General features: G+C 39.1%; 1 protein-coding gene and 1 pseudogene across 2 annotated transcripts; both read right to left on the bottom strand.

Moving 5' to 3' along the window:
- Positions 1-377: 377 nt before the first annotated feature.
- GHITM (growth hormone inducible transmembrane protein) lies at positions 378-15,651 on the bottom strand. Of its 2 annotated transcripts, none has more exons than XM_090278315.1 (9): positions 15,506-15,651; positions 13,824-13,988; positions 12,734-12,833; positions 10,951-11,062; positions 10,385-10,526; positions 7,154-7,262; positions 2,490-2,678; positions 2,002-2,173; positions 378-482 (listed from the first exon to the last, which is right to left on the bottom strand). In XM_090278315.1, the coding sequence occupies exons 2-9, from the start codon at positions 13,950-13,952 to the stop codon at positions 398-400; spliced, it is 1,038 nt and encodes a 345-aa protein (XP_090134441.1). In that variant the 5' UTR covers positions 13,953-13,988; positions 15,506-15,651; the 3' UTR covers positions 378-397. The 2 variants fall into 2 exon arrangements, with proteins under 2 accessions (XP_090134441.1, XP_090134440.1); XM_090278314.1 differs by having other exon boundaries at positions 15,525-15,651.
- A 1,009-nt stretch (positions 15,652-16,660) lies between these two features.
- On the bottom strand, positions 16,661-17,778 carry LOC150010392 (U6 snRNA-associated Sm-like protein LSm4 pseudogene; annotated as a pseudogene).
- Between the last annotated feature and the right edge of the window lie 6,374 nt (positions 17,779-24,152).

The raw sequence follows: 24,152 nt of genomic DNA, 5'->3' as shown, positions 1-24,152 counted from the left end.
TGTATCGCTCATGACATTACTTGTTAATATTCTGCATTCCAAAATTTACTCAGAGAAATACAAGTTTGCTAATTTTCACTTAACCAAAGAAATGTAAAAGATAAAACCCTTAAATTCCCACAACACAAGCCTCAGTTTTCATACTCACTGAAGCATTTTAGAATTACTCAAAATAAAAATTGAACATCTGTGTGCTCACTTGGCACAGAACTATTGAATTTATTCTCCAGAAGAAAAAGCAGACCTGAAGGATCACATTACTGGGACATTTCAACCATGACGACAAGTTCTTATCTTCTAAACTTCAACGAAAGCTGCTTGAACAAACTATTAATGAATACCTGCTCCTATTAAACAAGATATCTAGTGCATTAAAGAAGTCAGAAGTTGAGTCACTTCACTTCTTTCTGTTGTTTCCCGTTGCTAGAATAGTGGCAACTCTCATAAATATATTTAATGTATCCATGTAGATTCCCAGCATCCTAGAAGAAAAAAAGCCTGTTTAAATATGATGCACTTTTTAATAACAATGATAAAAACTATTTCTTAATCTAGAAAAGAAAAAGCAATATTAATTATTTGTCCCAGGTATACAAGGTAGAAATTTTAAAAACAAGATGCCAACTAAGGAAGTCCTAGATGAGAAAACAGTCAAGACTTTCTTCTGGCAGATTAATCTTTTAAATGGTAAGGGCAGTTTAAAAATCATTACTCTGTTCTCTAAAACTCTACTATTAATATACTGTGGGAAAAAAGTGGGTGCCAGGCAATAGAAAAATCAAAATAAAACCAAAGAAACACCTTTACAAAAATGTGTTAGACATAAGTCTGACATTTTTAAATATAATATAACCCCTTGACACCCCAACCCTACTTCACCCAAACAGTTATAAACCTGTAAGCATTATAGCAGCATTTTAAAAACCATTAGTTTTAATTTAAAAAAATAATAAACTACTTAAAAATAATGTGTTAACACCATGAAACTCAAGAAAATTGTTTAAATAAAATAACCTACTTTGGTAGAGAGGCCAAGGGGAAAAAAAAAAGCATTATTATATAACACTTAATGTAAGTTAAATTTGAATACCGCCCCCCCCCAAATTTTCACACTAAGGTTTTTCCAAGTTTTAATAAAACAGGCTTTTCTAGTAAACATTTCAAGTACACTTTCCAATGAATACCTAATAAATCTTTTCTTCAATTCTAAAGTCTATTAAATATAAAAATTAATTGATCTACCTGAGCACCACAGGCTAATTAAAAATACTCTGAATTAGCTGACTAAGTAAGTATTATCCTTAGTTACAATATAATCAAATTTCTGTGGGTACACAACTTACTAGAGAGAGAACAGAACAAACAGCAATAGAAATAAAATAGTAACTGTTGTTGGTTGAATTCAAATATATTTAAGTCCTAATCGTTGGTCACCTGTGAATGTGACCTTATTTAGGAACAGGATCTTTATAAATGTAATTAAGCTGTGAGTTAAGATGAATACTGGAGTGGCCTTAATCTAATGACTCCTGTCCTCCTAAGAAGAGACAGAGACAGAGAGAGACAGAGGGAGAATGCCATGTGAAGACAGAGGTAGCTGGGAGGAGGGGGACAAAGGGAAAAATTGGGACAACTGTAATAGCATAAACAGTAAAAAATGTTTAAAAATAAAAAAAGAATTAAAAAATTAATTAACTAATTAAAAAAAAAGAGGTAGAGATTGGAGTGATGTATCTACAAGCCAAGGGATGCTGGCTAACAAGATTAAGAGAGAGGCATGGAAGCAATTCGCCCTTAATTTTCTGAAGGCACCAACTATGATGACACCTTGACTTCAGACTTCCGGCCTCCAAAATTGTAAGAATAATTTTCTATTGTTTTAAACCACCCAGTTTGTATAACTGAGTAGAGTGGCCCTAGGAAATGACTGCAGTCATAAAACAAAACAGGACAAAATAACACAGATGTCTTTATGTAACAAAGACATTAAAGACTACTTACGAATTGATGGGATCGTATTTCTGAACTCCATACACTGGTACTAGTTCTGCCCGCCTGATTACTTTTTGTGTATCATACAGAAGGAACATGCTGAAAAGAGCTAATCCACCATAAATTGCCACTGAGTACAGAGTGGCACCAGCCACAGTGGTAGGTGGAAGAAACATAGATCCTGAAATAAAAATGAAAAAAAAAAAAATTTTTTAAAAAGACTTTTCTATAACTGGATTTATAATTAACTTACTTAAAAATATTTATTTGGTATACTCAGAAAACTCCTGAGTATTAAGTGCAGTCTAATTTTATGTGCATTCAGTTCAAAACAATAGTAATGGTTTGCCATGAGGCCAAATAAGAAAACCTAGTCTAATTAGCACATAACTTTTAAAAATGACTAAATAGATTCCCTTTAGTACGATACCCGAGTACAGAAGATGATTTTGGGACATCATGAACCAAGAACCAAGTGTCAAAGCACAGTGGCTTACCCAGTGAGGACACGAAGACAAGGCCCAGGCCCACTCCAAGGGGTGCTCCCATGTTTAGAAACTTCTCACTGGGTGCACACATGGCCACAGTGGAGAGGCCTCCTACGATGCCTGCTGTGTACCATGCAGCTCTGATGAGAAGAGGCCCCCCTAATATTGTCAGAGGAGCTACCACTGCACCCATCACACCTGGAGAAAGAGCAAGTGGTCACTTTTTACTAAATAACAACCAAAGGGGAAATACCACTTCTAATTAACATGCTATTTGAACACATTATACCTTATTGGTAAACAGTATGATTACAAAACATCTCCTTATTTAGATAATACTACCCCCAAAATTCTACGACCAACACTTCGGGTTATCCAAAATCACAACAGTAACACTATTCCAATCAAACACTAAGTCACAATCACAAGTACAAATACTAATCTAATTTTTTAGTAATTTTGCCTAATTCTATATAGTTCATTATTTGGATCTGAACCTAACATTAGTCTTTCTAACAATATTCATACATGTAAGAATTGAGATTAAAATAGCTTAAAACGTATAGCTCAAGGTCAAATCTACTGCTGCCAAAAGGAAACAAAGTAAAATGAGAAAATGAGTATGTTATGCTAATCTTAAAATGTAGAAACTTCAAGGACACTACTGTTACCTTGTCTTAATAGGGGATGTTATCACAACTTGTAAAAAAATAACTTCTCAGGTATTTATAAACATCCTCTAAAAATTACAATGAGTTAACAATAATATAATTAAAAAGATAAATAAAACTCAACTAAGAAATAAATCTTAGATAAGGCATTATTTCAGTGGTGAGTAGAATAAGTTATACTTTTCTAAAACATTAAATGTGCATAGTTTAACTCATGGAACAGGCACACAGCTACCTTCATAATGAAATTTCAATGCCAGCGCATTGCTTTTGTTGAGAATAATGTTTCTAGGTCAAGTAGTAAGGTAATTAATTGTATTTCCTGTTGATGAATTAAAAAATATTTTTTCTTCTAGGAAAGGTAACTGGCATTCAGTAAAATGGGCACAGCCACCATAAAAAACAAGTATGGAAGTTCTTCAAAAAATTATAGCTAGCAATCCCACATCTGAGTTTATATAAAAAATATTTTAAATCAAGATCTCATAGAAATAGCTGCATTTTAGCCAAGATATGTAAAAAAACCTAAGTGTCCATCAATGAATGAAAGGATAAAGATGGGTGTATATATACAATAGAATGCTATTCAGCCATAAAAATGAATCTTGTCATTTTTGACAACACAGATGGACCTTGAAGGCATTATGCTAAATGAAATAAGTCAGACAGGGAAAGATAAATATATGATTTCACTTGTATGTGGAATCTAAAGAGTCAAACTCAGAGAAACAGCAAGTACAGTGGTGGTTACCAAGAGCCGGGAGGGGGATGGAGAAAGTGGGGAAATAACAGTCAAGAGTATAAACTTCCAGTTATAAGATTAACAAGTTTGAGAATCTAATGTACACCACAGTGACATACAAGTAAAAAAAATGGGGACCAGCCCTGAACTTTCGCATGGGCAGACAAAACCAGTTTAGTCATACAAATAAAGCTCAATTTAGCTTATTTTGCAAGACTAACTTGACCTGGGTCATTTCTTACTTATGCCTCTGGAAACCACAAGTAATATTTGAACTGTTTGTCTCCCAAGAATGATATGAGGTAACCACAGAAAATTCTATTATAACCAATCACTGTGTAAAGAACAAATAGCCACTGCTTTCTTATTATGTAAGTTGCTTTATAATAACACACCTAAGCCTCATTTCATATTTTTGGTTAAGTGTTCTTGGTTTGCAGACTGTCATTTTGGTGTGTGTACAATAAAACTTTTAATAATTACTACTTCAGTAATTTCTTGGTTTTCACTTCTATTATTTCTGAATTTTTGACAGTGATTTTAGCAAATGAGCTGTGTCATATACTTGAATGTTGCTAAGAAAGATCTTAAATATTCTCACCAGAAAAAAAGAAATGGTAAATATGAAATGGAGATGCTCTAGTGGTAATAATTTTGCAATATATAAATGTGTCAAATCAACATGCTGTATTATACCTTAAACTTATATAATGTGTCAATTATATCTCAATAAAATTGTAGATATAACACAATTAAAATAGCTTTGCAATGAGCATTTTAGTAATTCCTGCAAAGTATCACTTCGTCCTGATTGTGACCACAGCTGTGCTAAACATCTGGAAAAAAACAAAAATGAAAATGTACTTGGGTGTTAATACTGGGTCAAAGCCAGCTTTCATGTCCCTTTGATGCTGAGTAGTTGCCCTTGGATCATCCAAACTCCCTTTGGGTCCCACCTCAATCAAGCCAGCAAATAAAATAGAGTGCAGGCCTTGAAGAAATTAGGCTGGGGTGTCAGTCTTGACTTTGGTGCTTCCTGGTGTATGACCTCACCCAGCCTAAGTTTCCTCAATTAGGAAATATGAACATGCTAATGTCTGCACAGCTTCATAAGATATTTATGAAGAATAAAGCAAATTCTGAACAACTGAAAAAAAAATATCGGCCTTCATACTGTGCAGGAATGGGTTAACATAGCAGGCCTAAGGCTATCTTTATAATAAAGGCCTGATTACCAGATTAGTTCTTGACTCTTTGGATAACTTGGCACTTGAACCATTCTCTAATGGATAGGGTTCAGACTACTTGTGGAAACACTGAGCTATTTTGAAGACCTGCCTTCCTTCTGGGAGTCTGGTTTTTGATAGTTGGTGGAAGGGTGCCTACACAATCAGCTTTCAATAAAAACCCTGGACACTGAGTCTCCACTGGGCTTCCCTGGTCAGAGAAATCACACATTATTATACGTTTCGCATTCTCAATGTGTCCCCTCAGAGGAAAAGGAGCACTGAAAGACTATTTCTTTAGACCCCAGAACCTGCCTGTACTTCCTCAACTGAGAGGATTTTTAAAATTACTTTCAGAGAAAGAGGAAAGAATAAAGGGAGGGAAGGAGGAAGGTGGAGAGAGAAAGAGAGAGAAGCATCAATTGGTTGCCTTTCACATGCGTCCTGACTGGGGATTGGACCTGCACCCCAGGTATATTGCCCTGACTGGGAAACGAACTCATAACCTTTTGGTGTACAGGACGAATGCTCCAACCAACTGAGCCACATTGACCTCTATTTTTACCCCTTGCTGACCCAGTTGTGCATCCTTTCATTGTAATAAACCTTAGCTCTGAATACAAATCAATCACTGGATAAACTGGTGGTCTTGGGGACCCCACCTCTGCAACACACATAAAATACCCTGACTCAAGTAATTTATATGGTACAATGTTATCAGATTAAAAGGGACTTTCTGAGCAAACCAGGTAAAAATGTTTCTCTAAGCTCAAATTAAAAATACATAGCTATTTTAACCCAATTCAACAAATGACTATCTACTATTTATCAGAGATAAAAAGACACTGATCCTGTTTTCTCAAGGCATGCAGTGTCTAAAATGGTAAACAGGTGCAGAACTCTGCTCTCAGACCAAGATACTATAATCCAGAAATTCAGAAACATAAATGTAAATGTTAAAACTCAGATGGTGAGGATTTTGGTGTTTCAATGAAAGGATACATTCTTAGCAAATGTATACACTGTTATTTTGAATAATTTTTTTTTCTTAAAAGAACGTTATTGGTACTAGAAGATAAGGAACCATCTCCCTCCAAGCGGCAAGTGTTTAGTCCTATAAAGTTTCAGAGAGAATACTGGTGGTTGAATAATCTAACACCAAATGAAAGAGACTTGAAAACCTAGGTTGGGAAATCATGCTATTTCATATTTACCAAAATAAGGATAGCACGTGAATAATATGACACATTTCACACCAGAAATTTGTTGTTACTCAATGTCAAAAACCTAATTTCCATTTATTAACATGATAAAACATTTCAGAGCCTGTCTCCCTAAAAGTTTAAGGGAAATGCTTAGAAAACGTCTTGTTTTGTGGTAAAGGACATGAGTCTGGCTGGTTCTTTATTCAACCCAGAAACAGAATATCCTGGGATACTTCAGGTGGAAAACGTCTAAACTTTCAAATATTTGTCTTACAACAATTAAGGGAAAATTCACAACGTATACTTAAGAGGATATTAGAACTCTCTTGTAATACCAGGGTTGAACAGCCATTGCCCTGTCCAATGTAACCTTGTACCAAGAACAATCTTAATACTGACCCAACTAAACACATAAGACACAAATGTGCATTTCCAAAAATCTTCCAGACTTTCTTTCTCCAAATGCTCCATTGCAAAAACCTCCTCTCTTACTCTTTCACGTCTTACCTCCTACTCTTTTCACCATTTATTTTTCTAAACATTCATAACAAAAACAATTCTCAAGTGATGTGCATTAGATTTGAAATCTCCCTGGTATTAGACAATATACATAAAAGGAAATCTCTGCATATACTAGATGTCAAACGAGACAAGTTTAATAACGGGAATGTCCATGGTCTCAGTATATAACCAGTAGTAAATGCAAAATATTATAAGCGTTTTCTAAACACAAGGGTTAAATTATGTAAAAAGCATTTATAGTTGTGAAGAGCCACCAGAAAGGTAGTAATCAAGATTTATTTAATAAAGGCTAAAAATGAGAACATACCAGAATGTAGTAACCAAGCAAGATGCTTTGGGCCTGGGCTCTGGTCATATGGTATAGACTGCACCAGCATCCCTGCTCCAATCATGGCTGCAAAGGTTGCTCCAATTGTCTGGAAGACAGGCACTACTAAGAAAAATTGATCCTTGTACAACAACAAAGTAGAAACCCTCAAGTTCTGATTTCAGTTAGTCCCTCCAATAAACCATGTTTACAAAAATGAAGGCTAATAAACGGAATCCTATATTTTTCTAACACATTAAAGGCCTTACTTCAGTCTGGCCAAATTAGCAAGAGTACCCCTACTGCGATACATAAAGTTTTACAGACAGCTTTAAGTGAATGAGTTAAGCTTTGACTAATAACAATATCTTTTAAAAACTTTATTCTTTTTAGACAAGGTTTAACAGAATTCCTATAAGAACCCCAGAATAATAATATTTAATTATATTTATTTTAGTATAGCACAAATAGTATTTAAAACTATTAGTTATGATGTATCAATTAGAATATATATAGTACACTGCCTTGAACTCCTTATTTGCTAAAAGAAAACCTGAAAAACAGAAGCACGTGAAAAAGATGAGAAATAAGACCGTTTCTATCCTCCCAGTTTTCTGACTGACTTGGTCCTTCTTGTCCCTTTTCTTTGCTTTAGACTTTCACTGTTTTAACATTTAAAGATTCTTTGTGTATACAACAAGGAAGAAATATAAGTAATGGAAGAAAGATGAGAATGAATTTTTAGGAAATTTGAAGGAGAAACTGCACACTTGTCACCTTTGGACAGAACTGATTCTGTCCAAAGGATCAGGTATTTTGTTTGGCCAAATAACTGAATGTGAATGCTTTTAGCTGAAAAGGCTTTTTCTTGAGATGCCAATAATACCATGTGACATACCAGGCCTGCCTCACCATCTTCAGTATCTGACACACATGCATCTGAACGCACAACCTCTGATCTAATAATGCAAGTAACCAGAGCAGCTGTTTTCACTCATTTAATATAGAAAAGCACACTGGGTTCTATTCTACCATTTTCCAACAGAGAAAGTTACTAAAAACTACTTCAGCCCTGGCTGATGTGGCTCAGTGGATTGAGCGCCGGCCTGGCAACTGAAAGGTTGCCGGTTCAATTACCAGTCAGAGCACATGCCTGGCTTCCTGACCAGGTCCTCAGATGGGGGTGTGCAAGAGGCAACCAATCAATGTTTCTCTCTCACACCTGTTTCTCCTCTCTTTGTCCTTCCCTTCACCTCTCTCTAAAATTAAATATATGAAAATAGTTTAAAAAAAAAACCCAAACAACTACTTCATACATTTCTGTGCAAAGCATTTTCAGGATTATTGCAATTATATTTTTTCAAGGTCCTCTGTGATCCAGTTCCATTTTTTGCCTTTCAGCTTTCTTTACGCTACAGCTGCACTGACCAAGTAGGGCTGTAAACATGCCGCAGGTTCATGCCTCTGTAGTTCTGTTCATTGTGCCTAAGAATAAATCTTTCCTGTTTAACTTATTCAAGGATTACCTTCTTTTCTGGAAGTTTTTATTGTAGGTTCCCTGCCTGCTGTTAACAAGGTGTCTGAGGCCTCTCCTCTGTTCCAGAAGCACTTAGTACAAACTCTGGCATTATCTATGTGTATGCCTGCCACTCCCCTCCCCAAAACTACATCTTCATCTCTGTAGAATCTGTCTGGCTTTTCAAACTATTTTACTTAAGTAGAGAGTAAACAGTGTGTGAGAGTGATCTTTTATCCACATAGAGTTGATAATTTGGGCCATGCACAAAATCTCTTATTTTAGGTACTAAATTCTTTTGCATATTTTCATATAGCCATGTTTATTTTATTACAAAAAGCACTATTTTAAATTATTTACTACTGATTAAAACTGACATTCCTGGTGAGAATACACCATGCTTATTCTCTGTCTTCATGAACCTCTAAGCTAGACAATTCATGACACCCAGCTGAGAAGGAATATCCTAAGAATACCACGCTGTGCAAATGGCTATGCTACTATAAATGGTTCTTTTGGAGTGTATATTATAGTGGAAATACACAAATTTGGAAGTTAGATGAATTTGTGGAGAGAATTGGTTTGCCATGGGAAATCTCTACGTATTACATAAACTCTCCCATTTTCCCTTCCCCTCCAGTCTCACACTCATTGCTCTAGTTCATGCAGTCGTCCTTAGTCTTAGGTCTTGCAAAGGTTCGGCTAGCACACCTGCTGGTCTCTTCCACATTAGTCTTAATACTCAAATACCCATTAGACCTGTGCTGTTCTAGTATCTGCAATGGCCCCTCACTGCTTAGGCACTTCCCTCAGCTTGGCAATCATACATCCACTTTCTAATTGCCTTCTTCACATCCCAACCCTCAAATACTCAAATGGAATTGTAAAGCCACTTTTCATGACTACCTCCTTTGCTCAAGCTGTTTTGCAAACTTGAACTACCCCTATCCTTTCCTAAAATAAAAAATGCTAGGCTTCAATGCCCTGATGAGATAAAACCGTCCTTCATGGAAATTTCCTACTAGTCCAAGACAAAAACAGTCTTTCAACTGATTTTAAACTTTGTACTTTTTATTGTATATCCTTCACCACTTACTCCAGTTCATCTATTCAACCAGAGAGCAGAGAAATAAGACACCACATTTGAAATCAGTTTTGAAATCTAGTAAATGACAAATATACAAGAAACACTCATTCAATATACCTTATGTAGGGTCGAGAAAATCCAGAATAGTTGCAGCACTGCACTATTCTATTCTTAATAGCATAGAATGCTTGGGTTTTTGTGACTACTTTCCACTGACCTCGAAGATGGTTTTGAATCTACCTTATTTTTAGTAAATAGCTATAAAATAAATATATAAAATAGAGACCATTTGATATCTGCTGCTAGATAAAAAGCACATTCCTATAAGTTTGGTCTCCAACCCCTTTGTCACTATAAAATACATATTCAACAAAGAATAATAGCTGATATACCTCACTATGTACTTCCTACTTTGTTTCAGGGGCACTAATAATTCATTATTTGAATGAAAACCTGTTCAATTTAAGACAGTCTTTCCATTTAACACCCTGCCTGTAATATATATGTGTGTGTGTGTGTGTGTATATATATATATATATATATATATATATATATATATATGTATGTATTTTTGGTCTAATCTTTTGATATGCAGTGGAAAAGGTAAACAAAAACAAGATGGACTTACCACCCAAGAACCTCTCATCATAAAGTTCATGAGAACAGGAGTTCTGCTCACTGCCAGGGCAGACAAAGCTGTTAAACCAATACTTCCTGCTAAGTACATATAGGTAGAATGAATTCTATCCTTCACATACTGGGGCCAAATTCTGTAACAAAACACAGCATGGTTAATTTATAAGATTCTGGATGTAAATTTTGGTTGAATCAGACTAGCTGGGAGGCCTTGGGAAATATCACCTTACTGCTCTAAATCTTATTCCCCTCACTTATCATGGAAATAATGCATATTGAAGTTACCGTGAAAAGTAAATGACGGAAGACACATAAGTACTTGGTTCATATACAAAGCAATGTATTTTCTCCTTACTTTAACACATAAACCCTTGGAAAAAGATTTTTATTTAGGTTTGAATAACTATGTCAAAAAAACAAAAGATTCTACCTTTATTCATATATATTCTATACAGCGGGAAGACTAGATGTAAAACATTCCAAAAGTGGCAGAAAGATAAGGATGAGAAGAAAACTGGTGGCTTCAAGGCTAGAATTGGTTGGGAACAAATTACTTACACAGCCTTTTCAATTGCTCCAATCTCATTTGACATTCCCAAGCCATAGTAGCACAATGCTCCAAGACCAACAGCAGCCCCTCCAGCAACAAACCATCTTCCCATTTGATCAACTGTAGAACACAGGAGGAAATGTAGGTTAATCCTGTCATGTTTTGACTAAATTAAAATGCTGGTTGTAGCCTCTTCCCAAGATTTAAGTGCGGGAAGTCAAACCATACACATACTTCTTTGTAACAGCCATAATTAGTATATATGGGGATATAGAAATAGTCTTAAAATTAAGGGACCAGTAAAAAAAAAAAAAAAACTGCTGAAACACAGGTGTAATGACCAGTACAAAGACAATGACTTAACCTTTAATCTCACACCAACAAAACTGAAGGCAGTGTACTGTAGATGTGGGAAGACTTCTGTGATATATATTACTTCACCAGTTAAGAGTTGGGTGTATTCTCATGACACTTAGAAAATAAAGATGAGAAAGAAATGTTAACAGTTACATTGCATTTGTCTCAAGTGCAATTAGCAAAGATGGTGTTTTATATGGAGTGAAAAAAAGAAAAGAAACCCAAGAAAAACTTAGTGTTTATGCCGCTGAATTAAGGGAGAGGGTGCTCTTGTTTTAGTACTGAGAAAGAAGCAACTTACCAACTCTTAACTGGATGAAGGTATTCATAAAGACCAACTTACTCCTTTTAGTCTACATTTCTTCACTAAGAATGTTACTATTCTGTGGCCACAGGAGTCATATAATTTGGTTTCTAGAGCCAGTGTAACAATCAGAAATACCCGGAGGAATACCAATTAGGGCTCTCTCCCAGTATAATATATTACCATTTTGTAAGGTTAAGGAGTAGTAGTGTTCTTTAATAGGCTTTGGGTAGATTAACAATCTAGCTTCTGAATTTGCAAAATTGAAATCCAAACTATGAAACAAATGGGGTTGCTTCCTGAGAGGCCCTATAATGGGTAGCCAGTTAAGAGGATCCTTCCTGAACAGCTAGACTTTTATTAACATAGGTGTTTTGATGATTTATTCTTGACCTGAAATATACACAAATATTATATGCCTGAATGAAGTCCACGCAACTTCAAATGAATTTCCTTAACAGACTATACACAGAAATAATGGTGAAAATAATGTTTTCACTGGAAGAACTGTGACTGGGAACCACTAAATGTGTTAAGTATTCTATTTTTTTCTGGGTCTTCAGATCCCTGAGAATGATGAAAATGACTACCTTTCTTCTCAGAAAATGCACATATACTTAAGTTTGCATATATTTTTAGGAAGATGTTTATGAACCTCAGTTAAAAACTAAAGCCCCGGCTGGTATGGTTCAGTGGGTTGAGTGCTGGCCTATAGAGCCAGGGGGTTGATAGTTCAATTCCCAGTCAAGAGACATGCCTGGGTTGTGGGCTGGGTCCCTGGTTGAGGAGTGTGAAAGGCGACAGATCGCTGTATCTCTCTCATATTCATGTTTCTCTCCCTCCCTCCCCGCCGCCAGAAAAAAAAAATCTTAAAAAAAAAAAATGTCCTGGTTGGTGTGGCTCAGTGAATTGAGTGCCAGCCTGCAAACCAAAGAGTCACCACTTTGATTCACAGTTAGGGTACACGCCTGGGTTGTGAGCCAGGTCCCCAGTTGGGGGTGCGCAAAAGGCAACCACACATCGATGTTTCTCTCCCTCCCTTCCTCCCTCCATTCCCCTCTAAAAACTAAATATATAAAATCTTAAAACGAAACAAAACAAAAAAGCAAACCCTAAAAACCAACACCTACTTTTAAATATTTTTTCCATGGATGGTTCCAGTGCTGCTTCCTTGAGTTCTTGGCCAGTTCTCCCACGTCGGATCCCAGTTCTTGTCTTGGTGGCATATTCCTGATATACATGAAAACAAAGACATACACCATTCACAACAAAACAATGTTAACATTAAAATGAACAGGCTCTTATTACACTAGAAAACTGTATAAAGTAATTTGGTACTTTACATGTATGTAATTTTACAATGAAAGTATGTTAGCCAATCTAAAAAATTAAATGGAGACCCTATCTGTGCTCTACTTTCAAAGTGACTAATTCATGACAACTTAACTTCTTAGTTTAAGTTTCAGGATTATTTATTTTATAAACTACAGATTTTATTTATATCTCTATAATTATATTTAATCACTAACTTTTAAAAATCATGCATTCAATATTAGCTAATTTTTTTTTCATCTGGGAAATGAGCTCAACAAAGGTTTTCTTTAACACAAAGCCATAGGGAGGAATGATTCCTACCTATATTTTAGCTCCTTTCAACAATGAAACTGTTAAGATGAAAAACACTGTTTCTTCTACATTCTGTGTATTTCCTTATTCACATTTCAAAATTTATATTTCTGATTTGAATGCCAGAAGAGATAACTATCATCAAAGGAAATGGGTTTCTCTCTAACCTGACCGATCTTACTATTTTCTAAACAAGAGCTGAAATGACGTTTAGCAATTTCTGTTGGTCAACTGGTAATAATCCTAAATTCTTAAGTTTTTGCTTACAGGCACCATGATCTCTATGCTACACCACAGCTCTCAGTCCCTCACAAACTACTCTAAATGAGAAGCTGTAAGAGCTGTAAAGAAAGAAAAATTATAGTTCCTTTTCTCTTTCACATGAGATAAAAGATGAAACAGAATGATACAAACCTGTGTGGAGAAAGCTAATCTGGGACATTATCAGGGCTAATTACTCCAGTAAATGACTAATAGTAGAATAGGAAGCTTCTTACAATTAAAAAAAAAAAACACACACACACACCAAAAATACATGGTCCTAGGGGCACAAAGAGAGAGATGACAGTATAAAAACATCCATTTTAGCTTTACCCTGCTGGGTGTTAAAAGCCATTGATTCTTCCTGATGGAATTCCTCACAGCAGGGGAGGCCTTGCTTAAAGCTGGCTGGAAAACCCTGGAAGGTAGTGCCTGGAGACACACAAATCTTGCGGCCAGCATGGTGGTGCACCAGGTTTACCAAGCCAATCTAAAATGCTAGACAGAGACAAAGACAAAAAATTATGCATTAACCAACTGAGAAAAGGACATTTGGGGTCCAGGACAAGAAGGAGCCAATCATCTTTCAGCAGAAAAGAGACCTTTTTAAACGTTAATGATAAAACCTTTGCTTGATTTGTTAAATTCAAGAAATCCATCCCACAAAACCCAGTTTGAGATGGAGCACCAAATTAGGTTTAAAGCCCAGTTTGCACAACAGAACATACGACTATGTAAGTCACGTGGTTAATAAGAGTGAATGTTAATATCTCAAGAGAATTTACAGGGTGTGTAACTGCTTTTATAAATGTGGTTTTGACTTAAGATTTATACCAGCACTCAATGGGAAAATTTAAAAGGAGACGCTATAGACTTGACTTGGGGCAGTGAAAACACAATACAACCTACAGGCGATGTATTATAGAATTGTACACCTGAAACCTATATAGTTTACTAACCAATGACACCTCAATAAATTTAAGAAAAAGAAGAAAAAAAACTCTGTAGTATAACTTTTGAGCTTAGGAAAAATATCATCCAATGAAGAAAAAACTCTTCAAGGCCACAATGCATTGCAAGGTTAAAAGACATCAATGAAAACCAAATTCCTGGCAAACATGTCAAAAATGACTTCTCTTCAAAATACAATATAAAATATACCAAGCTATTGAAAAGACCTGGGATGCATTTTAATACGTAGATTTCTGAGTTCTAATGATTCAATATTTAGGAATGGGACGAAGGAATATGTATTTTAGCTAGTGCCCCCAAATCTAAGAATCCTTGCTTAAAAATACCTTTCTCAGTGTGCTTCCAACTCTGCCACCGGACATATGTCCTTTCAGAAGATACCAAGTCCTTCTAGAACTTTCATGCCATTGCATCATCTCGGCCTATAATTGCGGTGTATCTCCCTCAGTCCTCAACACACCGACTGGGAGGAGACCCAGCTCAGAGTGGCTTCCATGACCCCTAATAGAACAGGGAGGGAATCTTGCTTCTGCTGCAAGTGTGAGTGCTGACCTCTGAGACTCAGGTTCCCCAGGTACAAAACAGATGAGTAGCCTGCACGCTTCTGTGAGCACTTACGAGCTCAGGGGCCTGGTCTTCGAGAGTGTTCACGCAGCTCACTACAGCTCTCAAAAGGAGCTGGCCGCAAGCCTCCAGTCTCCCAAAGTCAACGCACACTCTACAACACCCCCACTTCAGGCACCCCTTTATCTGCAGGGCGGCGGCTAGGCGGCGGCTGCGCGGCCTGGTGGCGATGATTCAGCACCCCGCTGTCCACCCCGCTGTCCAGAGAGAAAACGGCAGCGAGGGCTAGTCCGTGCCTGCCTACCTACCCCAGGCCCCCCGGCCGCCGCCCCCACATTCACAGGGTCACCTGCAGGTCGTTCCTGATGCGCCACCAGGCTGTGACGCAGTCAGCAGCGCCGCTGCCTCCGGCCCTCCCCAGGCGCAACCGGCGAGCCCTGGAGACCAGACTGTGGAGCACAGCCATATCCAGTGCCTACCGGGTAGGAAAAGCCGTACCTCAGTCCCCGGTCACCTCAACCGCGGAGTTCCCCTTCCGGGACAGCTAAACGCAGAAGCGCACACCCAGGCCGCCCACCTGCCTCTTACGGTCTGCGTGCGCACAGTTCCTCTGGCTCGCTGCGTGACTACGCAATATCCGGAGAAGCGGCCAACACTACGAACAGCCAGCCAATCATGAGCAGATCTCTTAACAGAAGACGGGAGGAGGGGTTCCGGGCTGGAGGGGCGTGGCCAGTGGAAGATTAGTGGGAGCGTTGGAGTCAACTTCCGTTTTCGGTAAAGGCAAGGTATTTCGGTTGTTTTCACTGTTGGTAGTGGAGCTCTTTATTTTTGTCTTAACAGTTTCACTTGCAACAGTTGCAAAAATTACTCAAAAGTTGGAGACAGTGGTGTGAGAATAAGAAATTCTATCGCCCTGATCTGTAAAGTGAAAAGCCATTCCTCTGTTATTTGAGGAGGTTATTTTTGTTTTCTTTCACTCTTAACCCATTAAATATTTACGGAGGTTGTAACGGTGTGAAATGCTTGCTCTCGCTGATGGCCTTCAGGCTATTGGCTCATACAATAATGCTAATTTAACTAGAGGAATTCTGCTTGAGGCTTGAGCAGCCCCTTGTGAATGTAGAGGTAGGGAAATTTGTCGGAAGTAATGAACGTTTTTGAAAGACTTAGAGGAGTCTCTAGAACCTGACCCAGATCATTAGGAGAACCTGACCGACCAGGATTAAAGGAGATTTTTGTTGTTGAGTTTTGTTTTTATTTTTGTAACAAAGGGAGAGAGGAGGCAAAGGAGCAGGGCCCAACCATGTCTCCAGAACAGCTTCTGAGGCACACATCTGTCTGGATTTGTTTTGAATGGACAGTTTCAGAGAGGTGTTTCAGGAAAATGCCTGGACTGCCAATGTCAGTGCAAAGACTTAAGATGAAAATTTCCTGTTTGCCACACAGGAATCCAACAAGAAATACAAAACAAACCTGTTTGGAAAAGGCGCTCCATGACACAAGGGCTAGGGCTCTAAAGACGCATTAACACAGAGAACCTTCCAGGAATCAAGGTGGTTCCAACTTCACAAAGTCAAAACCACCAAATAAGATTTCCAACTCTAGAAGTCATAGCTAAACAAAAAAAGACTTTATATAAAGAGGAGGTCTGCAAAATGCACAGGTGGGTGCCCCCCCACACACAACACCTGCCTCTTATTTCCGTTCTGAACACATTCACAGATTGGAGTAGACACGCAGCCTGTTGGTGGGAGGTGCCTCAAGTCTCTGGGGGACAATGAGCCTGGTTCACTGAGTGCCCACCTGCCTGCGGGATTCTTTACTGGCTGACCTCCGCTGGTGCCTGGGATACAGCCTTGGCCCTGGCCTCCAAACATACCTCCTCACTCAGCTAGCACACCCCAAGCCTTGGCCTTTCTGCTGCTTCTGCTGTTGCTGCAAGCTGTCGCAGACAGCGACTTGGTCATCACCTCGTCCTTAACCATTACAGTGTTCTCGGCTGAAATGTGCAGGTACTTGGTGTTACTGCCACAAATGTAGGGCTTGGGCATCCACCGGAACTTGTCCCTGTCCCTGGATATGCAGATTACCTCACGCACATTGTGAGAAACGCTCACAATAAAAACACCAGGACACAGGACTTTAGCAGTAACCGAGGTAGTTGTTCATTCATAGATCTGCAGCTCTGGGCACAGCCAAAAGGCTAAATCAAAGGTACGTGCTGACACACGGAGCAGACTGCTTTTATCCTAACGCGCCTAAACCCCACCTTGCCCCACTCCCCATCCCCCTCCTTCTCCTCCGTTTTTCCATGCTGAATACTCCGGAGTTACAATTTAACATGATTAGCTAAATTAACTGAGGGTGATAATTAACTAAGGCTGATCTGGTTATAGATGTGTCTCCAGCTCTTTGAAATTTTCCTAACTTGTTTGCTGGACTGTCTAGCTACATTTTCCCATTTCCTGAAGTTTGGTGATGAATATCTTCCCCACTTTATCTCAGAAATCCTTTGTCCTCAGAAGTGTTTGTGCTGAGCTGTGGAATGTCCCCTTCCTGACTTGTAAGTGTGCCAATACTGTTAACTCTGGCTTGGAGACCCCCTGATTCAAGATTTAATTACATTTGTCCTTTGCTGCTAATAATTTTCTACTGGTTTGAGAGTCACCATTTCCTCGTTCCTTACAACATTGATGTTTGTCCAGTTGTTCGAGCTTACCAGATGCCCATTGTTAAGGTCCATCAACATGGGGTGACTCTGAGATGTCTTCAGCAGTGACAATTGGACAATGGTGTCAACAGGGAACTGGCCCACTGGAAGCTTCCACCTCCACTGCTCATGCCAAAAACAAAGGGATTTGGATTTAGAAATGTTGTGCTCTTCCTTGGATCCCTTTTGACACTTACCTGTCTAGCCAACTTCTTGCCTTACCCCTCTTCCCTTCCCTTGACAATAAAAGATGCCTGAATCTTGAGCTCTCTTAATATAGATTTTGGGAACCATAAGACACTCTCATCATCTAGACATATGCCTTCTTGATCAATAAACCTTTTCGTATTCCAAATGTTACCAGAAAGGGGACCTGGCCCTGAATGGATCTGCCTAGGGTCAGCCAGTAGTGTGTGGGGTCTTGATTGTGTGCAGGAAAGATTTCACAACATGAGTCCAGGTGATTATTTTTTTAACTAATAATTTTTAAGTATATTTTATTGATTATGCTGTTACAGTAGTCCCAATTTCTTTTCCCTTTGCTCCCCTCTCCCCAGTCTCCTTCTCCTTCCAGCAAGCCCACCCCCCCCTTAGTTCATGTCCATGGGTGGCATATATAAGTTCTTTGGCTTCAACCTTTCCTATATGATTCTTAACTTCCCCTTGTCTATTTTGTACCAACTAATTATGCTTCTTAGTCCCTGCACCATTTCCCCATTTCTCCCCCTACCCCCTCCCAGGTGATAACCCTGCAAATGATCCCCACACCTATGATTCTGTTCCTGTTCTGGTTATTTGCTTAGTTTGTTTTTGTTTGTATTTTTTAGATTCAGTTGTTGACAGTTGTGAGTTTGCTGTCATTTTAGTCCAGGTGATTTTTAGGGGTTGTTTTTTAAAGCTGGGGATAGAGAAACAAGGAAGGACCTAGAATACTAGGTGAGAAAATGATCTTAAGCTTGGCTTATTTCACTCACTAAGAAGTCAGTGAAGGGAGGGGATCCAAGATGGTGGAGGAGTAGTGGAAACTAATTCCTCCCAGGACCAATCTGGAATTACATCTTAATTGTGGAGAAATCATCCAAAATAACCAACTAAACACTAGTTGGAGAGAAACCTTATAACCACAGACAGACAGGAAAGGCTGATTTATCACAACATGATTGGTAGGAAGTGCAGAGATGCAAGAGGACTGGCTGGGCTCCCACAGGTGGCATCTGAAGGGATGGAGAAACATCTCAGGAGATGGGGGTTTCCCCTGAGAAGGGCATGGTCTAAACCCACAGCCGGGCTTCCCATGCCACAGCAACAGAGTGGAGAATAAAATAGCATCCAACTCTGAAAAGCGAAAAGCCATGGGGTTTTTTGTTGGCTGGAGAGAAACGGCTGTAGACAAAGAGCTCTTAAAGGGACTGCATATGAAAATACATTGGCACCCACTTACCCTGGGCTTCAGCAGAGGGAGGGCAGAGTGGACTAGGGATGCTTAAGGAGAGTTTGGGGCAGTGGTTTAGAGGAGAGAGCTGAGAGTGCAGCTGACCAGGACCCAGTGCTGACTCATTTCTCCATACTGCAGGCAAACCACTCCCCTAAAAGTGGCATCAGTCTGAGGGGAAGCAATAGCCCCACCCTTGGAGTTTAAGCCTGATGACATTACAGACTGAGCAGACAACTAAAGGAGACAGACAAAGGCAGTAGATCTCTGGTAGTCTCAAACAGGCTGCCTAGGCCCAGACTGGGACATAATCTGATATCACCAGGGGCAGATCCAGGAAGTAAAGAAAGTGCACCCCTACAACAGTATAGAAGACCTGGTGGGAGGAGTGACTCACAGTCAGCTTGCCAGAGGGAAGGACCCACCAAAGAGCAGCACAACAACAACCAAAACCCAAGTACAACCAGACAGCCCAAATAAACAGCATAATGGGCATCTTAAGAGCATCAAGTTCAGGATATCAAGGAGACTGCACCACTGAATCTCACAGGGCTCCTGCCACAGAAGGTCACAACACAATGACAGGAAGTCAAAGGTCAACCTAAGAAGCAGAAACAAACAAGAAGAGTCACAAAAATGAGAAGACAGAGAAACAATCCCCATCAAAAGGAAAGGAGGAATCTCCAGAGTGCTAAATGAAATAGAGGTAAGCAAACAAACATGGAATTCAAAATAATGATTATAGGGAAACTCAATGAGCTCAGTGAGCTCAAAGAAAACTACAAAGAACTCCAGGGAACTTACAAGGAACTTACTGAGAACTATACCAGCATTAAAAAGGACATAGAAACTATCAATAAGAGCCAGGAAGAAATGAAGAATGCAATTTCTGAATAGAAGAACACAGTAGAAGGAATCAAAAGCAGACTAGATGAAGCAAAAGATTGGATCAGTGAGCTGGGGGACAATGTATAAAAAAATTCCCAGACAGTGCAACAAAATGAAAAAAGACTAAAAAAGAATGAAGAAGTTTTAAGAGAGCTGCAGGACAACATGAAACATAATAATATCCATATCATAGGAATATCAGAAGGAGAAGAGGAGGAGCAAGGGATAGAAAACCTGTTTGAAAGAGTAATGACAGAAAACTTCTCTAACTTGATGAGAGAAAAAGTCATGCAAGTCCAGGAAACACAGAGGGTCCCAATGAAGATGAACCCAAAGGCCCACTCCAAGGCACATCATAATTAAAATGGCAAAACTCAAAGACAAAGAGAGAATCCTAAAACAGCGAGAGAGAAACAGCTAGTAACATACAAGGTAGCTCCAATAAGGCTATCAGTAAATTCCTCAACAGAAACACTACAAGCCAAAAGGGAATGGCAAAAAATATTACAAGCAATAAACAATAAAGGCCAAGACTACTCTATCCAGCCAGGCTGTCATTCAGAATGGAAGGCAAAATAAAGAGTTTCCCAGACAAAAGAAGGTTAAAAGAATACATCTCCACCAAATCACATTGCAAGAGATGCTAAAGGGTCTGCTTTAAGAAGATGAAGAAACTGAGAGAGACAGAGAGGAATACAGGTACAAATTGGAAGAATGACAATGAATAAGTACCTATCAATAATAACCCTAAATGTAAATGGATTAAATGCACGAATCAAAAGACATAGGATAGCTGAGTGGATTAGAAAGCATGACCCACATATATGCTGTCTACAAGAGACTCACCTCAGAACTAAAGATCTACACAGACTGAAAGTGAAGGGATGGAAAAAAATATTTCATGCAAATGGAAAGGAAAAAATACTGGGGTAGCAATACTTATATAAGACAAAACAGATTTCACAGCAAAGACCATAAAAAGAGACAAAGAAGGACATTTCATAATACTTAAGGGAACAATCTAACAAGAAGATATAACCCTTGTAAACATATATGCACCCAATATAGGAGCACCCAAATATATAAGGAAAATCTTGGAGAATTTCAAGAGGATATCGACAGCAACACACTCATAGTAGGAAACTTTAACACCCCATTGTCAACAGTGGACAGATCTTCCAAGCAAAGAAACACCCAGGATATTATGTCACTGAACAACACTCTGGATCAAATGGACTTAATATATACAAATACTTTCACCCCAAAGAAGCAAAATGCACATGGAACATTTTCAAAGATAGACCACATAGTAGGACACACAAAAAGCCTCAACAAATAAATAAAATGAGAAACAAAAGAGGAGAAATTACAACTGATAAACACAGAAATAATAAAGATTGTAAGTAATCACTATGAACAACTATATGACAAGAAATTTGACAACCTGGGTGAAATGGACAAATTTCTGGAAACATATAATCTTCCAAAACTGAATCAAGAAGAAGCAGAAAACCTGAATAAACCGATAAAAACTAGTGAAATTGAAGCAGTAATCGAAAAACTTCCAGCACAGAAAAGCCCTGGACTGGATGGCTTCGCAGGCTAATTTTATCAAGCATTTAGGGAAGAACTAACTACTTTCCTTCTCAAGCTATTCCAAAAAATCCAAAAAGAGGAATACTCTTCAACTTTTTCTATGAGGCCAGTATTATCCTAATCCCAAAACCAACTCAAGACACAACGAAGAAAGAAAACTACAGGCCAATATCACTGATGAACATAGATGCTAAAATCCTCAACAAAATATTGGCAAACCAGATCCAGCAATATATTAAAAAGATCATATACCATGATCAAGTGGGATTCATCCCAGGGATGCAAGAATGGTATAATATTCACAAATCAATAAATGTAATACACCACATAAACAAAATGAAAGACAAAAATCACATGATCATATCAATAGATGCTGAAAAGGCATTTGATAAAGTACAGTGCCCATTTTTGATAAAAACACTCAGCAAAGTGGGCATAGAGGGAGCATACCTCAGCATAATAAAGGCCATATATGAGAAACCTGCAACCAACATCATACTCAGTGGGCAAAAACTAAAAGCTTTCTCCCTAATTTACATGATGGAATACTATGTAGCAGAAAGAAAGAACTACCTTTTGCACCAACGTGGATGGAATTGGAAAGTATTGTGCTTGGTGAAATAAGCCAGGTGACAAAAGAAAAATACCATATGATCTCACCTAATACAGTAATCTAATGAACGAAACAAACAAGTGAGCCAAATAGAACCAGAGGTATGGAAACAAGGAACAGACTGACAGTGACCAGAGGGGTAAGGGGAGAGGGAGAAGGGGGGAAAGAAGAGTCTAGTCAAGGAACTAATATAAATGACCCAAGGACATGGACAACAGGGTAGGGATTGATATGGGAGACAGGGGAGTGGACAGGGTAGGGGAGAGCAATGAGGGGGAAATGGGGCAATTGTAATAGAACAACAATAAAAAAAAAAAAAAGAAGTCAGAGAAAAGGGGGCCTTGAGGACAGGTTCAGAGGGTTAGCCTGGGATGAGCTGCTGCTGCCCATTGCTTTCTGGTTGCAAGCCTTGTGGGGTCCCTTAAAAGGAGACGAAACAGAACCTCTGTGGGCCAGACTGAAATAGAACTCACAGGCTGTTCAGTTTCATGAGGGGTTCAATTGCTCATTGCCAAAAAGCATAACTCCTAATACCAGAATTTGGTGAAAAGGAAAGGAATTGTTTATGTAAAAGTTATACAGATTTAGATTAATGATGGAATTCTGCCGTTAAGTCACACTCCCTTTACAACACCCACAAGCATATAGTCCTGCCTCCTCCTGCCAAACCAGGCCAGTTATAGAACTTAAAAATCAGAGGTACTGAGACTTCCGGCCAAGATGGAGGCTTAGACGGACACGCTAGGTCTCCCTCTACAACTATAGTGGAATACAACTACTTTAAAACAAAGGATAACTAGAAATTCCAGAAAATAAAGCTACACGGAAGCCCAACATATGAAGTTATAAACCAGCGGTGCCATTTGGGCAGGTAAGAGTTAAAGAAGGCAAAGCTGTTTGCGGAGCGGCGGGGCGGGGCGGCGAAAAATCCTGGAGGCAATTAAGCCCCTGGCGTGCGCGACTCCAATCAAGCCCCTGGCTTGCGCGACTCCGGGCGCTGGGGAGCAGCCGCAGCATCGCCTTGAACAGTGAGGCCCAGGGGGGCGGGAGGACGGATCCCGGTCTCCTAGCTGAATAACTGTGTGAATCCATCTTGGACCCCCGCCCCCACAGAAAGCACCACAGGGCGGCGAAATAGGTCGCGCGACAGGCAGGCGCCGGCGGTCGCTGATTTGTGACGCGTACGCAGGCACTGCCCCCTGCCCCCGACAGCCGGCCCAGGAAAACAAAACGCATCTGTCAAAATGAGGCAGACAACTATAGAGATCCCGGTAACACAACTCACCAGGCAGCAGATAGAGAACCTGACAGATGAACAGATAAGAAACCTGTCAGAGGCTCAGTTCTGGGCCATTGTTATCAGGTGGCTTACAGAATTCACAAAAGAGCAGGAAAAAGATATGAAAGAAGCGAAAAACTTTCATAACGAAAGGAACAAAACCACATACGAGACAGATGGTGAGGAATCCAGAGTCCATTTCAACAAACTGGAATATGGAGAAGGAACAAGCAGTCAACCAATGCAGCGAGAGGAAATGGCAAGCAACAATGAGAGGATCAGAAACCTCTGGGACAGCTATAAAAGGCCCAACATAAGAATCATTGGTTTGCCAGAGAATGAGGAAGATGAACTAGAACTTGAAAAATTGAGTGAAAATATAATAAAGGAGAACTTCCCAGACTTGGGGAAGGGAATAGACTTGCAGATCCAGGAAGCAAGGAGAGTTCCCAAGAGACTGGACCCAGGGAGAACCACTCCAAGACACATTATAATCAAAATGTCAAAAATTAAAGATAAAGAGAGAATCTTAAAAGCAGCAAGAGAGAAGAAAAGAATTATGTACAAAGGGGTCCCAATTAGACTATCAGCTGACTTCTCAAGGG

This window comes from Furipterus horrens, unplaced genomic scaffold, assembly GCF_987537825.1.
Source record: "Furipterus horrens unplaced genomic scaffold, mFurHor1.1.pri manual_scaffold_5, whole genome shotgun sequence".
NCBI lineage: Eukaryota > Metazoa > Chordata > Mammalia > Chiroptera > Furipteridae > Furipterus > Furipterus horrens.
This window is presented reverse-complemented; position numbering and strand designations above follow the sequence as displayed.